Source organism: Heptranchias perlo, chromosome 11 (genome assembly GCF_035084215.1).
Source record: "Heptranchias perlo isolate sHepPer1 chromosome 11, sHepPer1.hap1, whole genome shotgun sequence".
Lineage (NCBI taxonomy): Eukaryota > Metazoa > Chordata > Chondrichthyes > Hexanchiformes > Hexanchidae > Heptranchias > Heptranchias perlo.
Window position 1 is genome coordinate 27,565,235 of NC_090335.1, and position 17,663 is coordinate 27,582,897.

Below are 17,663 nucleotides of genomic sequence, written 5' to 3' on the forward strand. Positions count from 1 at the left end.
GGAGTTGTAAGTTATTTAAACTTGTGATCATAGAACAAGTGCACACAGAATTGGCAAGCCTCAAGCTAAAGATTAGGAAAATAATTCAACTCGCATTAAAATCAGTTGGTGCTATGCCATGAGCAGAATTAATGCATCTTTCTTACTCACTAAAGAAAGAACTCACATTATATAGTGCCTTTCACGACCTCAGGACATCCCAAAGCCCTTTACTGTAGGAAACACGGCAGCCAAGTTGCTCACAGCAAGGTCCCACAAACAGCAATGAGATAATCTGTTTGATTTGTGATGTTGGTTGAGGGATAAATATTGACTAGGACACTGGGAGAACTCACTTTCTCTTCTTCAAATAGTACCATGTGATTTTTTATGTCCACCTGAGGGGGCAGACGGTTTAATATCTTATCTGAAAGATGGCACCTCTGACAGTGCAGCGCTCCTTCAGTGCTGCACTGAAGTGTCAGACTAGATTATGTGCTCAGGTCTCTGGAGTGGGACTTGAACCCACAATCTTCTGACTTAGAGGCGAGAGTGCTACCACTGAGCCAAGGTTGATGCCTTAATGTACTTCATGTTCCAATGCTTTTGTTTGGACATTTTCAATTTTATACCCAAGTATTTTATTTTCACTGGCAGGAAGCTCTCAACTGTGTAAATTATTTTATCTGCCAATACACTAACATCAGCATATCTCCAGGCTAACACCCAGAAAAACTTCAATGGTGGTCAAAGTGTGGTATGCTTTTTCTTTCCCTAACAGTTGCTTTTGAGCATACAAAAGTAAACATAAATTATAAAAAGCAAAAAAGTACAAATGCTGAAAATCTGAAACAAAAATAAAAAAAGCTGGAAACACACACTAGGTCAGTCAGCAACTGTGACGAGAACAGTCATCGTTTTGGCCACATACCCTGCGAGGCACGAGCCTGAAATGTTGACGGTTCTCTTCACAGATGCTGAGTGACCTGCTGTGTTTCCAGTTTTTTTTGTTTTTGTTTTAAAATAAGTTTGTGAAGTGCCAATTTTCTGTTACCAGAAGTTGCATGTGAGATTTGTAATTATAGACAATAATAATGCATTTACAAAACATGACAAAAACATCGTGCAGTAAAAGGCACCCTAATCCACACATATGTACCTCAGATGGTGATGCTTTGAAAAACACGAGAAGCAGCTTCCATGCAAGCAGGTATCCCAGAATGCAATAGTAAGCTTCACTTAGTGGCTCAATAGTTGTGTACTCTCCAACTGAAATGTTACTGAAAATATTTTCCAAATTTTCCTCCTGAGCAACGATTACTGACATAAGTGCTGCAGGTGGTGATCTGAAGAGCAAAAAAGAAACTCTTAAAATAATAGTTGGAAAAGACTGACATGACCACTACCTTAGCAAAACTGTCAAAATGGTGCCTCCTTTATCTTGGTGATATTTATGACTATTCCAATAGCAATTCCAGATTAAAAACTTTCACAAGAAAATTAAGAAGCATCTCTTAATGCAATGGACCTGTGCTCTATAACTGCCATATATTCATCGGTATTTGAATCTTGATATTTCATTGTTTTATAGAACTAATATGCTGAGTTAAATTGTCTTCAGATAACTGATTAGCAGCTTATATGCCTTTGTAAAGCTCCCCAAGACAGTCAACTTGAAATGTTATGAAAGTGTTTTGTTAATACAATGTTCACAAAAAAGTAGCCAAAATATCCTGTTAATTTGCAGGTTTCTTTGGATTATCCTTCATGTAGAAATATGGTGGCTATCCTCAATGTTGATAGGCAACAATGAGCACAAAACTGAAGGGAATGTAAAACTTTGTGAGTGAAGAAATATTACAATGTTTGGTTGCAAGCAGGTTCTATTTACAGTACAAAAACAAGCCCAAACAGCAGTTGAGTCCATGATTAGGATTTGCAGCAGTTCAAAGTAGCTCTAAGGTAGACTAAAATAAGCTGGAAATATTTAATACTCATCTATAACAGGAGTCTAAGCTTTTTTTTCACCTACTGGCAGAATGTAGAGAAATGAAAGGTATTCAGGAGGTCAAAGCTAGTTCTGTAAAGAATTCATTAGGGAAAGAATTAGGATATTACTTACAAAGCATGTTCTTCGTCATTCCCATTGTCGTCATAAGATTTCAGATGTTCACCATCAAAGGCAGGCAGCTCTGGCATTAACCTGATGGTCACAAATCAGAAGCAAATTGGCCACAGTGTTTCTTACCATATCCTCAGGGATTTTGCATTACTTAAAAACACATCATCCTCCTTGTGGTGCAAGGAGAAAGAACGGACTTCTGTTTGGAAGTTAATGTTGGTAGGTTTGCCCTGCTTGACAGAAGTATACAAAGCCAAACATTGCAAAAACGAGGTTCTTATTTCACTTTATTTAAAATGTAAAATCAAACAGTTCCTCTTTAAAATGAATTGTTGCCTATATGATATGGGATCGTACATTGGTGGTTTATCAACATGTGGAGTGGTAGGACTCAATTTGACCCCGCCCCAGAGATTTCCCACAGTGAATTACCGATTTCAGTGCTGCTGCCAGAGTGTGTTCTAGGCAGAGGAAGGATTACTTTGTGTGATGAGGCAATGTAGGCCACTCACTCAAACTTATAGCAGTCAGTTAAACAGAAGGATGGTCAGCGAATTCTCTGCTTCAGCCCAAGAAGCCCATATTTAATTTAACATATAACTGGGTCAATGTTGCACCCAAGCCTCAGCTTTGAAACTATGGGAATTTTCAGAATTACTCGAAATGCACACTGCTTTTAATTTAACTATTGGTTGTAATTTGCCTACCTGGACAAGACCAAGATGTACAAGGACAGGCAGGTATTTTACTCTACTGCGTTAGACTGGGTAAGTTCATCTTCTCAGAGTGAATGACGATAAATAATTAAATTAAAAGCAGCCTACCTCTTGGGACTGCCTGGATTATTTCTCTAGTTTCAAAGCTGATACTGAGATAACTGCAAAACTGGCATTATGAGTAAAAAAACAATGCTTCATACTCAACTGGTAATGCCTTGATGAACTACAGGACTATCAATAACTTTATACAAACAAACTGAAAAAATGTAAGTACTGTACACTGGATTTTCAGAGCCACTGGCCCGGAACTTGCTCTGAAGTGATCCTAACAGGGCTCAACGTTATTTCAGGCCAAATGGAAGAGCAAATTCCGGTGAACACACATGTGCAGTCAAACGCAGAAATCTAAACGTTGCTCTACCAGATGTCCTGCTCCTCTGAAAGCTGCGTGGGAAGGAGATCTCGCCAGCTGGATCCCTGTTGGAATGAATGGACCAGCGCGAAATTGCTCTCCTGCCCAGCTGGAAACTAAATATTTTTGCCAGAAAAAGGTACGTCCAGTTTTTTTAGTCTAACCAAAACTTTAAAGCCGTGCTAACTCTTAATGACTGCCAAACTCTGGCACTGAAAATTTACTTTTACAAGTGTGGAGTCTCATTCGTTCAAAATTTAATTGCTGTTGGGCATTTAGAAAAAACTTTTTTTTTAAATTAAAATTTTTTTTGACTTTTTCTTTGTCCCTTTTATCTGTCTTTTAATTCATATTTCCTACCCTCTCTTTATTTTGCTTTCTGTGACTGATTTTATATTGAATTTACTATTCCAACTAACACTTACTGGTTCTGTATCTGTGTGGCTTGTTAACGATGCTTCGATCTGAATTGGTTAAGGGGATACACAGTTCCTTGCCCCGCTCACACAGTTCACAGATGCCTGGGAGAGGATGCTGCTCTTTTCTCAGCTCCCCATTGCAGGAAGTTGGAGCCCAAAAGCCCGTGGATAGTTTGTGGATAAGTTTAAATCTAATGAGGATGCCGTTTGTTCGCCGCTCAGTGCAAAATCCGGGCCATTAAATTTTATATTTGTGTCACTAATTTTACTGTGCACTTATACATGGCTGCACTATCACTGCCTTTCTGCCAATACTGCTGAGAGCACAAAAGTCTAATAGTTCAGCAGTGACACCAAGAGGGAGTTAGCAATGCTGCATTACCCACACTCCTGTAATTATTTTTCTTTAGCTGGCACCCATAACTTCAGTGATAACTCTGAATGTGACTATATCAAACTCCGGACATATTAAAGTATAAATTATGTTGTATATACTCAATTACAATGTAGGACTGCATGGAAGAACTGCATCTGAACTGCCTACAAAATTGTTGAAATTATTCTACAGCACCAGATATTAGCACAGCATTATTTAGTGCTTTTTTGTTCCTTGAAAGAAAGAAAATGTGGTAGACAGCAAACCTGTGGAACATGTTGATGGTGTACTGGTCCGTCGGTAACATCAGAAAGCATGATGGACTGCTTGTCTGCTATGTGCAGAAGTTGCTTGTCACAAGGTCACAAGAAAACACTGAGACTTTAAAGCAAATAGATGTCGAAGCCACGTACAATAACAGACGATTATCAGAAGGAACAAACCAAGGGCTGTGGTGGACACCACTCGAATAGATTGGACAAAACAATAACTACAGAAGACTTCAATCTATCCCTTAATTAACCGGAGCTTGTTTGAAGTAGACATGAAAACAGAGATGAGGTATGAAGAAGGCATAACACCTAAGCTAAAGTGTGCACCCAGAATCAAGAGATTCTGAAGAAGAGTAGACGCCAGGGGACGTCTAGGAAACACCGGTAAAGAAGGAACAGAAAATGATGCGTCAGTCCAGCTCCCAAGACTGAGAATCTGATCAATCCGAGATCTAGAGTGCCACTCTTCAAGTTAAGGCTATATTACTGTCATTCTTTCCATGTATAACCCGTGTCAGCTTCGGTAATAAAGTTAATCTTGAATTGATAAAGTAACGTATGTTTATCTCTCTCCGTAATCGGTGGTCCCTACAGTTGAACTTATGATATGAAAGGGATAGAAATAATCTTTTATCTTACAATGTCACTGGTATTCCCACAAGCAGAGTTCCCAATCTTAGATGGACTGTCTGGGTAGATACTGAGTGACAGAAAATTGTTTCCCATTATGAGGGAAAAATCAAAAAGAGAGTCATTCTGCACCACTCTTGTGCATTTCTGGGAACTCTTGAAGTCTGCTTCAGATTGCTTGCTCAGAGAATAGTGTGAAAGGAGAAAACAATCTCAAATTGGGGGATGTATTGGAAGAGGGAAATAAAGAAATGGCAGATGGTTAAAGAAAGTCCTTTTATATTTATAGACATGTAATCCCAATTTAGTTAGCAAATTGAAACCTCAATTAGAACAGAATCATATTTGTGCCAGCAGGAATACTGTTACGTCACAGCAGCAAACCCCTTCTTTGGATGTAGTGCTGAGATTAAACACTGACAGAAAAATACGTATGGGTAGATTATCTTCACTGCTTGGGCAGTAATCTGGCGGGGCGGATCACATGCTTTTTATAGAACCCGTCTGATTTTCATTCCACTGATAAAATGAAACCCAGGCAGGTCCTTTAAAGGTACGTGACTTGCCCCATCATGTTATGACAACAACAATTTGCATTTATATAGCGCCTTTAACATAGTAAAATGTATCAAGACGCTTCACAGGAGCATTATCAAACAAAATTTGACACTGAGTCACATAAGGAGATAACAAGACAGGTGACCAAAAGCTTGGTCAAAGAGGTAGGTTTTAAGGAGCGGTCTTAAAGGAGAAGAGAGGTGTAGAGAGGCTGAGTGGTTTAGGAAGGGAATTCCAGAACTTAGGACCCAGGCAGCTGAAGGCATGGCCGCCAATGGTGGAGCAATTAAAATCAGGGATGCGCAAGAGGCAAGAATTGGAGAAGCACAAAGATCTCGGAGGGTTGTAGGGCTGGAGGAGGTAATAAAAATAGGGAGGGGTGAGGCCACGGAGGGATTTAAAAACAAGGATGAGAATTTTAAAAGTGTGACGCTCCCAGATCGGGAGCCAATGTAGGTCAGCGAGCACAGGGATGATGGGTGAACGGGACTTGGTGCGAGTTAGGATACGGGCAGCAGAGTTTGGAATGAGCTCAAGTTTATGGAAGGTGGAAGATGGGAGGCCAGCCAGCAGAGCATTGGAATAGTCAAGTCTAGAGGTAACAAAGGCATGGATGAGGGTTGCAGCAGCAGATGATGAGCTGAGGCAGGGGTGGGGACAGGCGATGTTACGGAGGTGAAAGTAGGCGCTCTTGGTGATGGAGCGGATATGTGGTCGGAAGCTCATCTCAGGGTCAAATGGGACGCCAAGGTTGCGAACGGTCTGGTTCAGCATCAGAGAGTGACCAGGGAGAGGGATGGAATCGGTGGCTAGGGAATGGAGTTTGTGGCGGGGACCGAAGACAATGGTTTCGGTCTTCCCAATATTTAGTTGGAGGAAATATCTGCTCATCCAGTATTGGATGTCTGATAAGCAGTGTGACAAATCAGAGACAGTGGAGGGGTTGAGAGAGGTGGAGGTGAGGTAGAACTGGGTGTCGTCAGCATTCATGTGGTACCTGACGTCATGTTTTCGGATGATGTCGCCGAGTGGCCCCTCCACTGTCTCTGATTTGTCACACTGCTTATCAGACATCCAATTCTGGATGAGCAGATATTTCCTCCAACTAAATATCGGGAAGACCGAAACCATTGTCTTCGGTCCCCGCCACAAACTCCATTCCCTAGCCACCGACTCCATCCCTCTCCCTGGTCTCACTCTGATGCTGAACCAGACCGTTCGCAACCTTGGCGTCCTATTTGACCCTGAGATGAGCTTCCGACCTCATCTACGCATGTAGATGAGAAAAAGGAGGGGGCCAACGCTAGATCCTTGGGGGACTCCAGAGGTAACGGTAGCGGGAAGAGAAGCCATTGCAGATGATTCGCTCGCTACGACTGAACAGATAAGAATGGAACCAGGCGAGCGCTGTCCCACCTAGCTGGACGATGGAGGAGAGGCTTTGGAGGAGGATGGTGTGGTTACCTGTGTCAAAGGCTGCAGACAGGTCGAGAAGGATGAAGACGGATAGTTTACCATTGTCACAGTCACATAGGATGTCATTTGTGAATTTGATAAGGGCCGTTTCAGTACTACAGCAGGGGCGGAAACCTGATTGGAGGGATTCAAACATGGACTTGTGGGAAAGATGGGCAGAGATTTGGGAAGCGACAACACGTTCAAGGACTTTGGAGAGGAAAGGGAGGTTGGAGATGGGACTGTAGTTTGCAAGGACAGAAGGGTCAAGGGTGGGTTTTTGAGGAGGGGGGCGATGACGGCAGATTTGAAAGGGAGGGAGATCTGAGGAGAGGGAACTGTTAACAATATCAGCTAACATGGGGGCCAGGAAGGAAAGTTGGGTGGTCAGCAGTTTGGTGGGAATAGGGTCGAGGGAGCAGGAGGTAGGTCTCATGGTCAAGATGAGCTCGGAGAGGGCATGAGGAGAGATCGGAGAGAAACAAGAGAAAGATGTGAGATGAGGGCTAGGACATGGGGGAACCTTAGGGGAAGTTTGGGTTGGTGGGCTAGGGGAAGGGAGGGAAGCGGCAAAGGCAGCTGAATGGATGGTTCCAATCTTAGTGACAAAGAAGTCCATGAGCTCCTCGCATTTGTTGGTGGAGGTGAGGGTGGAGGAGGCAGGGAAGAGGGGTTTAAGAGAACAGCTTGTGGTGAAGAGAAGCCGGGGGTTATCTTAGCAGTCCAGGATTACAGGTGGTAAAGATGACCATTACCCCATAATTCCTATATTTTAGTCTTAGATATTTCTGTTAATTTTCTTACTTGTGTAATATATGGTAGGCTGTAATTTGCACAGGCCTAGCCTTGCACAGCAGCAACGGAGCCAATGTGTTCAAAACTGACTGAAGTTTATCAGGTAAATTAGTTTTCTGACCAGCAATGAACTTAGCAGGCAGACTGTGATTCATCAGCTGCTTCAATGGAATAAGTGCAGAAGCTTCACCTAAGGCTGTTAACAGACACATCGACGAGGGGAGAAGAATGGTTCCTTTGAATTCAGCTGTAGAGACATTAAAAAAAAAGTTAGATGTATTTTGAGAAAGTGGACCTTGTAAATTGATTTTCTCCTACAATACCTTAAACACAACATTCTACTGTATGAAGAGATAAGATATACGGCGTGTTTTCTCAGGGGATGCAAGGTCCAGCTACAGGAGTGACCAGTGATACTGAACCTATGATCCAGAATGCAACTTTTTCTGTTCAATATTTAAGATAAACGATAGTGTGACCCAGGAATCATAACAGAAAATCCTTATTTACACACACCGGCTGCTGAAATGCATCACATGCCATCATGTGAATTCTCCTTTCTCTACAGACGTTGCACTGGATAAACACTCTTACCGACTTGAGACACAGGGGGCTCAATTTTAGGAGGAAGGCGGGTTGCCAGCAGGGGGGGTCGACTGGGTGCGTGGGTAACGCACCCAGTGAATTCGGGGTGCTCCGCACACGATCGCAGCCTAATTGAGGGCACTCACCTTGGCTTCCGGGTTTCACGATGGAAAGCTGTGCAGCGGGCAGACTGCGCAGCCGCATCATAGGCTGTCAGCTGGAGGAGCCCCATTTAAAGGGGCAGTCCTCCACTGACTGATGCTGCAGAAAGGAGCCAAAATTACAGCATGGAGCAGCCCAGGGGGAAGGCTGCTCCAAGGTTTAATGAAGCCTCACTCCAGGTCCTACTGGATGGAGTGAGGAGGAGGACAGAGATCTTCCTCCCGGCAGGCGGGAGGAAGCGGCCTGCCTCTGCCACCACGAAGGCCTGGCTCGAGGTGGCAGAGGAGGTCACCTGCACCACCAACATATCAAGCACCTGCTTACAGTGCAGGAGGCACTTCAAAGACCTAAGTAGGTCAGCCGAAGTGAGTACACTTACTCATTCCCCTACACTCCATCTGCCACATCACAGCCCCCACCTCACATCTCCTTCTGCACTGCCAACACTACTCTATCACATCACTCCTCACACCCACTCAAAGCTCATCCTCATCTTACCTGCACTTACTCACCTCGCCAGTACTCATCCCACCACTACCACTCAACCCAATCCTCATACAATCTCATGGCTCTGTCTCATACTCACCCTCTCATGCATCTCTTTCATGGGTTAGCCTCACCCAACCTGCCACTACCTGTGCTGCAGCCTCAGGGCATGCATCACATATTTATAATAGGAAGCGTAAGGCAAACGTGTCGTGAGCATGAAGGGGATGCACAAGGGTGTTTGAGGGTTTGTCATGGTTTTTACTTATATTTGATTTCTGATCGACTCACATTACATATTATATTGTCACCACTACTGCCACGTCTTTGCAAATCTTGTCTGGTTTGTGCAATAATGCCCTTTCCTGAGGATCACAATGAAGACCTACACCTAATGCCACCCATTATGTCACTGCAGAGTGGGTGTAGGTGTATTTGCAGGGCTCTTTTGTGCAGACGACTGAGAGTTGTCGGTGATGTCCCCGGTGGCACCCTGGAAAGATGCGGAGGAGAAGTTGTTGAGGGCAGTGGTGACTTTTGACAGTGACAGGTAAGAAGATGGTGCTCGGGCCAACCGGGAGCAGCTCGGTATGAAGGAGGCTGCAGATGTCCACGACTACGTGTTGAGTGACTCTGAGCCTCCGTGTGCAGTGCTGCTCAGAGGTCCAGGAAGCTGAGCCTCGGTCTGTAAACCCTGTGGTGAGGGTAGTGCCTTCTGCGACACATCTCTCTCTGCGGTTGCCCTCCCTCCTGTGCAGGTGGATGTGTCACAGCACTGTGTTGTGGAGTTCCACGTGTCAGAGGTGGACGGCGTGGCCGGTGATGCTGTTCGTCCTCCGAGGAGGTCATGACTGCAACTATGGTGGCCCCCATCCGGAAGATGTACGTTTGAGGGGGTCTGCAAGGTAGGTAAATGTGTCTGCACACCGGGGTTGAGGTTGCAAGTTGGTGATTTTTTGTGTTGGGAGGAGGATGGTGAAGGCCAAACTTTGTCCCAAGTGACAGAGTGGCCTCCTGCAATGAGTGAGGGTCTCCCATCACCCCCCCCACACCTGTCAAATGGACCTCTGCAGCTGCCACAAGCTGCTGGCTGCAACATGTCCATTTCAACTGGGAGTGCTTTCCCCAATACGGGAAACACGCTCAGTTGAGTTGAAAATCCCACCCCTCCTATAATATCCCACAAATCAGGTCTGCAAATGACCTGAACTATCTAATTAATTGGTTTAAGTGGGATCCCAGCAGCTTTAATTGCCGGCAGGAGTCCCGCATGTGGGGGCTGCGCGCGCATCTAAGCAAGTCACTGGGGAACCCGGAAGTGGGCGGGTTGGAGCCGGGCTCCGGACCCGCCCTGGGAATCCCCAATTTTCGGAGCTCCCCCACCATGAACCCGCCATCTCGGACGTCTGAAAATCAAGCCCTGGGTTTGAATCAACAAGTGGTTTTATTTAAATAAGACAGAAGAACGAACAGTACACATACTAATACTGTGAGATGCATTTTCTTACACTCCTTGATATATAAAATCAACAAAAATGCAGCTTGCTCTCTCTCTAAACATGGATCATAAACCAGAAGGTCAGTTGCTATAAACGCACTAGCTTGACTCTACCTGGCTAACCTGACTCTGGCTTTTAAAACAAAGATAGTCTTTTTGATGTTGGCTGCAAAGTTCATACATGCTTCTACTGCCCTCTCTCTCTGAAAACAGCCTTGGCTTTTTTCTTTGGTTTCTCAATTTAAAAAAAAATTACATATTGTAGCACAATGGACTGTAGCCTGGGTCAAATTTTTAATCTTGTATATTTCTGTACTTTTAAGATCAGCACGTAAGGGGTTAACACTCAAAGTCATGCAAAGTATCCTCATTGGTAGAAGCTAGCATCAGTTTAGACAGTTGTGTGGGAAAGAATAGAATGTGTGCCCCGTAATACAGGACACTGACTGTCTACAAATCTTGCCATTACTGTGCTCACTCTTATAGACAATAGGACATGTGCACAGTAATTGCACACAACATTTAAAGGAATGATGTGTAGCAAGCAGAAGTGAGGTGCATTAAGCACACCAACCTGAGGAGTTCGGACTTATAGCGCAAGCAAGTGCAGCGTTATTAGTTTCCAATAAATGAAAAAAAAAACTGGGACAAACCTGCTGGGAAATTGGAACACTGAGTAATTATAACCTTTGGCCATACAAAGATTGTACATTTCAAATTCTTCTTCAATAAAAAACCCGTCCAGCTCTTTAATTAAGTCTACCAAATCCAGGCTTTGAAGCATTAGTTGTAATTTATTCCATAAACTAACCACCCTCAAGAAAAAACACAACTCCCTTGGAGATTCCAGCCTCTTGTATTTCATTCCAGATTAAGTACAAAGCATCTCCTAGGTTTTCTATTCTTTTTATTTTAAATACTATATTTCAATTATAAGAATAATTTAAACTTTGTCAATGGGCCTTTATAATGCAGTGATTCGAGTTTTAGAATCAATTGAATTTCCCCCAAATTTTCACACTTGCAAAGCCCCTGCAGTTTTCATTACATAGTACAGGAAAAAAAACATAGAAATTACAACACGGAAACATGCCATTTAGTCCAATTAGTCCATGGCAGCGTTTACCCTACATGCGAGCAAATAGTTCTAATCACATTTACCCACCCTGTTCCCATATCCCTTCATCCCCATTTCCTTCATCCACATAATTTTCAATGTTGATATAGTTTCTGCCCCAACCATTAACCCTGGAAGTAAATTCCACATCCTCACAACTCTCTGAAATGACAGTTGGTCACACATAAAAAGCATGCAAAGTAAAAGTGCCAGCAAAGTAAAGATGCAATGCTTTCTAGATCTTCTCCTTTTGATGCTCCCTCTTTCCACCAACACGGCATTTCCCAACCAATAAACTGGACAGGTGACCTATTTGCAGCCTTTTACTACTGCTATTCTATAACTGGTCACTGGCAGTTACGTGACAGAGGTACAGGTAACTCAATTTTTAGGGAAGCATCCAGACACTGCTCACTCTTTCAGATGAGACGTCAAACTGAGGCTCCGTTTAACCACAAAAAGTACATAATTGGCTGTAAAACACTTTCGGACGTCCTGAAAGGTGCTACATAATGCAAGTTAGTTCTTTCACTGCCTTGCAACTGAAAGACAGTTTAGTGACCCACTAAAGATATTTTTTTGAATCAAAATACCATCTATCTCAGATACCAGCTTCAGATTATTTGCACCAAGATTTAATTTTGCTTTAACAACGTGCTTCATTAGAAACATTTCTCTCCGGCTCCACCGATAGGTCAGTAAGTTTACATATTAAGCAACTGAGCCATACAGACCCGGAAGGTTCCAGGTTTAATCCTTCATATTGCTTAGTTAACTGATCTCCTCCAGAGAGAAAGAGGTGCTGTAATTAGCTTTACTATGCTGGGGGGGGGGGGGGAAAGTCTGACAGGGTTCTCACACTTGATCACTGTCCAGTAATAAATGCTGCACATGGTTGATGTCAGTTGAGTACAGGATTGAAACCTGGTTATATTTCAGCCATGGTCATAAAGCTAGCCAAAAGTCAAGATTCATGTGAATAATATTCACTTAGATAGTAAGGCACCCATGGAACCCTACCCCCATAAGGAGTCAACACCTTTAGGGGAGATGGGGAGAATCTAAGAAAATAAAAAGGTATACACGACAGAAACAGGAAAAAAAACTCTTTCACTATACTGCTTAACAAAAAACCAATTTTCTGAGGGAAAAATTAGGCTGACGTGAATATCTTGTACTGGCAACACTTTCCTTACACCTGGAAATAAGTGCCCTTGAGAGTGTGTCCATTTTGAACTTTTTTGATCACGATGCTAAAAATGGGGGGAAAAAATCATGTGAGAGCGCCATGGCAAGGCGTTTTATTAGCAGGAGGTAGTGTTTTTTTTTTACATACTGTATAATGTCTATTAATACAATGAATGACCCTTGCAAAACAAACATTTTTCCTCTTCTGAATTACAAATTTATTGTGAATATATATTAACAAAGGAAGGATTACTTGCATGATTGATATCAAAACCATCTTAAAAAGACTACATCTTTGCTGATACTCCACACTGGCAACATACTCTCATTCTTGCAATACATGGAAAGTGATTAGATAGGGAAGAATGAAGTAATCCTCCATCCAGTACATACAATACTTATATTACTGAAGCTATTGTGCATTTGTTGACTAAAATGTTTTGAGTCCAGCCAATGAAGTTCAGAAACACGAGTGCATGTCCTTACCTGCAATTTTTAAAAACAGCGGTAACAGCTGGCCATAGGCTCCTTCTACAAAGAAGTTGTTCCATTCACTCAGAAGGTTAGTGGGAAGAGTCTTACTTATTTCTGGTGTTAATGTCTGAAACATGTAGCTAAGGTCTGATAGCATGCCACAACTCTGACAAACAAAATGCAGCACCAGGGGCTTGGAATCAAGTGAAACTGTTTCACTAACAGTCTGAAACAAAAATGCAAAACATTTTTAAATTAGTACAATATGGTAAACTGTCATTCGAATCAACTTGCACGTAAAACCTTAAATTCTGGGAAGAATAAAGTACGAGAGACATTTACCAGTTAAACACATTGCGTGTCCAGAAAGTGACAGTGGCAAAATAGAAAGGGGAAAAAGGTAGAGCATTTAACAGGAGATAGTGTTTTATTTTACATACTGTATACTGACTATTAATACAATGAATGGCTCTTGTAAAACAAACATCTTTCCTCTTCTGAATTAATTGTGAATTTACTGTGACTATATATTAACAAAAAAAAAATAGTTTTCCCCTTAAAAATTTTAAAATTCCAGAGCAGTCAATGTTTTATCTCAATTTTATGCTCAAGGTGAGGGATATTAGCAGTTAGAAACAAAACACATATCCATTTCGGCGCTCAGCATCAAATATTCCTATGGTAAGCTTAGCAAGGTTAGCTGCAGCGTAAAGTTCCTTCTGTGCTGACCCAGCCTCAGAACAGCATCCCTAATGCACCAATGTAACATTTTTCCATCTTCCAAAATCGTCCATCCTATAGCCTCTCGAAGTAAAACTTGACAATTTAGTGCCCATTAGAATTAGTAGCAGAGTTAAGACAATAATTTTATATAGAGCCTTAGCAGTGATAGGGATAGATTTTCAATTTGTCGCATGGGTGTAACACTGTTCTTGCGGATTGGCTGCCCATTATAGGAACCACCTGATTTTTATTTCCATTGACTTGAATGGAAATTAAAATCGTCCAATTTCTATAATGGGCGGTTTTATGCCTGAATCTATCCAATGTATTTAAACGCAAGATTCTAAATAGGATTTGAAAGATAGCTGAACCCTCCAGCAATACAGCAGACCTTATCATTCAAAAAGATAACTATTATAAATGTTCCATTTCGTCAGAGATGTCAAATCACAGGAAATGCAATGTTACATTAATCTCTTCACAGATATGAAGGCTGTGCTCACCATCATAAACTAGTTAAATCAGTGAGAGGAAAAACACATCAGAGATTTATTCAAATCTGAATAAATTAAATCCACTTGGATTTACTTATTCTGTTTTGACAAAATTGAGGTCCTGGCACTATATGTACTGATGAACAGAGCCGCCGGGACTGGCACCACGGCAGAGCCGCCGGGACTGGCAGAAGCCGGCTCTCTTGCCTCCTGGAACTGTTTCACACCCTTTGTGTTAGCTTTCATTGTAGTCATATTGTCACATATTATCATAAGTTTAAGTGCATGAGTGGGGGGGAGCTGCACACAGCATGCTAATGCACACATGAAATTTTTTGCCTTCCCCTTGATTTTAATATGGTGAGAGAAGCAACATAATTGAGTCTGAATGTAGTGAAATCCAGTGGGGGGTGGGTGGGGGGAGGAGGCAGAATAGCTACATCAGGTAGTCATAGTTAACAATTAATGTTTAATCACAATTTTGGAGCTCTAAAACAGGACACTAGAGTGGTGAGGTACAAGTTCAACAACCATCCCCTGCACCTGCTCAATCCCCAGTTTTAGTCATGCTGCATGGATATGTCAGATGTTTGCAGCAGGAAGAGAAAGTTAGATGCAGTATCTCCACTAAACTGCACTCATGCTGCCCTGCCCTGCTCGACATCCAGCCAAAAGCACTGCTGATGGCAGCTTGGGGAAAGAGGAGGCATGCCCTCACAGGAAATGAGATAACCCTCAAAAAAATCGACCATTGTATTTGCCTTAATACTTCAATCAAATCAATTGTTGATTTGCTATTCCTTCTGCTTGCTGACATCATTTAACAGCATTCAGTCAAACTGAATGTTTATCGAAGTCTTCCTGGCAGTTACTAAGGGGCTAATAATATCCAAGGCACAAGCCATATATTTTGTTATAGCCCTTTTAAATGGACTAATAATGTCACCATTTTCTTTTCAGAGAAGCAGTCAGTTTCCTTGTTCTAGACCTCACCTCCAACCACGTCAAAATGGAGCACATGATGAAGTCCCACTGTTCATTCGTTACTGAAGTTGGTAAATGCTTGATCAACAATCGCAGAAAGCGTAGAATTTCCACATTGATTCCAAGCAGATTAGGTTCAAGTTTTTTTAAATTGCTGGAGAGAAATCAGAGATGTTAAAAAGTCTACAAAAACTCTATTAAAAGATTTAAGCCACAGTCAAAGTTCCTCCATATAACATTTTAAAATGATTAGATCATACTTTACATCCAAATATCAGGAAGGGTAGACTCATAGAAACATAGAAAATAGGAGCAGGAGTAGACCATTTGGCCCTTTGAGCCTGCTCCACCATTCAATATGATCACGGCTGATCCTCTATCTCAATACCATATTCCCGCTCTCTCCCCATACCCCTTGATGCCTTTTGTGTCCAGAAATCTATCTATCTCCTTCTTAAATATATTCAGTGACTTGGCCTCCACAGCCTCCTGTGGTAGAGAATTCCACAGGTTCACAACCCTCAGTGAAGAAATTTCTCCTCATCTCAGTCCTAAACGTCCTTCCCCGTATCCTGAGACTGTGACCCCTCGTTCTGGACCCCCCAGCCAGGGGGGACATCCTCCCTGCATCCAGTCTGTCTAGCCCTGTCAGAATTTTATATGTTTCAATGAGATCCCCTCTCATTCTTCTACACTCGAGTGAATACAGGCTGAGTCGACTCGTGTGACATACATCATTCTTAGTAGAAAGGCTGATAACCTGCTTTCAGGCCTCTGCCATTGCCACTCTCCCGCCTGCTACAAGGAGATATGGGAAAGCGGCCTGGATGACTGACCATCCGATTTTCCCTTTTCTTCGGGGCAAGCACCTAACCAGTATCCAACAGTGACCTTACTGAGGTCACAAAAATCAAAAGTAGAAGAAATCACGGTACAAATGCATATCCTTCACATTCATAGAACAGTATGTTGGCACTACCAACATGTGGCTAATCTTTTTACAATTGTAGCTTATGTAACTTTATATTGATTTATCAAATTGGTCATCAGTTTAATTTGGTTTTGTGCACTGTAACTAGACTCTCCTTGTGGATGCACTGTTTACAGCCAAGTAGATACCACAGAAAAATTGTGTTTTTTGGCATGGAATTTTCTCATTTAAAAACATTTCTATCATTTCTTGCACCATTCCCTAGCCTAGAGGGTGGGTTGAAAAACAGTTGCAAAACCTCTATCAATGCTGTTCTTTACCAAGAGGCAGGAATGCATGAGAACAACTTGGGTTGAATAACCATCCAGTTTTCCATCCTCTATGTAAAGGAGCACCTTGTCTCTGTTCTATGTCTCCCTCAGTGTTAGTTTAAAGGAAGGGAGAAAAACAATTTTAAAATAGAACGGAACATAGGAAAAAGTAAAAAAGGAGGAAGTTCACATTTTTAAATCCTCAGTTGAAAGCTCGGAGATCCACTGTGATGGCAAATAAATAGGTACAATATCAAGGCCAACAAACATTCAGTTTATTCTTTCTATTGGATTTCTCCTTAGCCCACTCCATGCATATATTGTTCACAAACAACTCTATTCACCTAAACAGCTGTTCTTTTATATTTTCTACTAAAAAAATTTGCAGATTTTATGGTTCTGAAAGGATATTCATTTTCTGAACCTTGTGAGTGCATGAATGCCTACTCTGGATGTTGGCCAATGTGGCTCTTTTGGCCTGGTAATCAAGCACTATTTTTCCATCGTCTTTATGGGTTGTTTGAGACGTTGCTTTCTCTGTGACCTATATAATCTATATACTGGTACTAATCTCGTCTCTGGGTCAGATACTTATGGACATAATCTAGGCTGACACTGTTGGAGGTGCCATCATTTGGATGAGAAACTAAATTGAGGTTCTGTTAGTCTTCTCAAGTGGACATTAAAGATCCCAAGGCTCTATTTGAGAAGGAGTAGGGAGCTCACCAGGTGTCCCCAGCCTTCCTCGACCAAAATCATCAAAAAACAAACAAATTAGTCAGTCAGTTCATTCCCAGTTGTAGGATATTGGTGGCACAGAATAGCTGTTGCATTTGCCAACATGACAACAGTCACTTTACATTAACAGTAATCTAATGGATGAAGCACTTTGAAATTATATAAAGTTCCATTAGGAGATTAAATATTGTAAACAATTTTACAACACCAAGTCATAGTCCAACAATTTTATTTG

The 17,663-nt window shown here is 42.1% G+C and overlaps 1 protein-coding gene across 1 annotated transcript in view; it reads right to left on the bottom strand.

The window, feature by feature from the left end:
- Positions 1–17,663, bottom strand: part of ltn1 (listerin E3 ubiquitin protein ligase 1) — a 122,375-nt gene that overhangs the window by 11,323 nt on the left and 93,389 nt on the right. The window contains exons 21-25 of the mRNA XM_067992747.1: positions 15,458–15,602; positions 13,260–13,473; positions 7,747–7,984; positions 2,102–2,182; positions 1,139–1,325 (exon numbers count right to left, since the gene is read on the bottom strand). Coding sequence (XP_067848848.1) covers positions 1,139–1,325; positions 2,102–2,182; positions 7,747–7,984; positions 13,260–13,473; positions 15,458–15,602 — 865 coding nt within the window. The remainder of the gene's footprint in view (positions 1–1,138; positions 1,326–2,101; positions 2,183–7,746; positions 7,985–13,259; positions 13,474–15,457; positions 15,603–17,663) is intronic.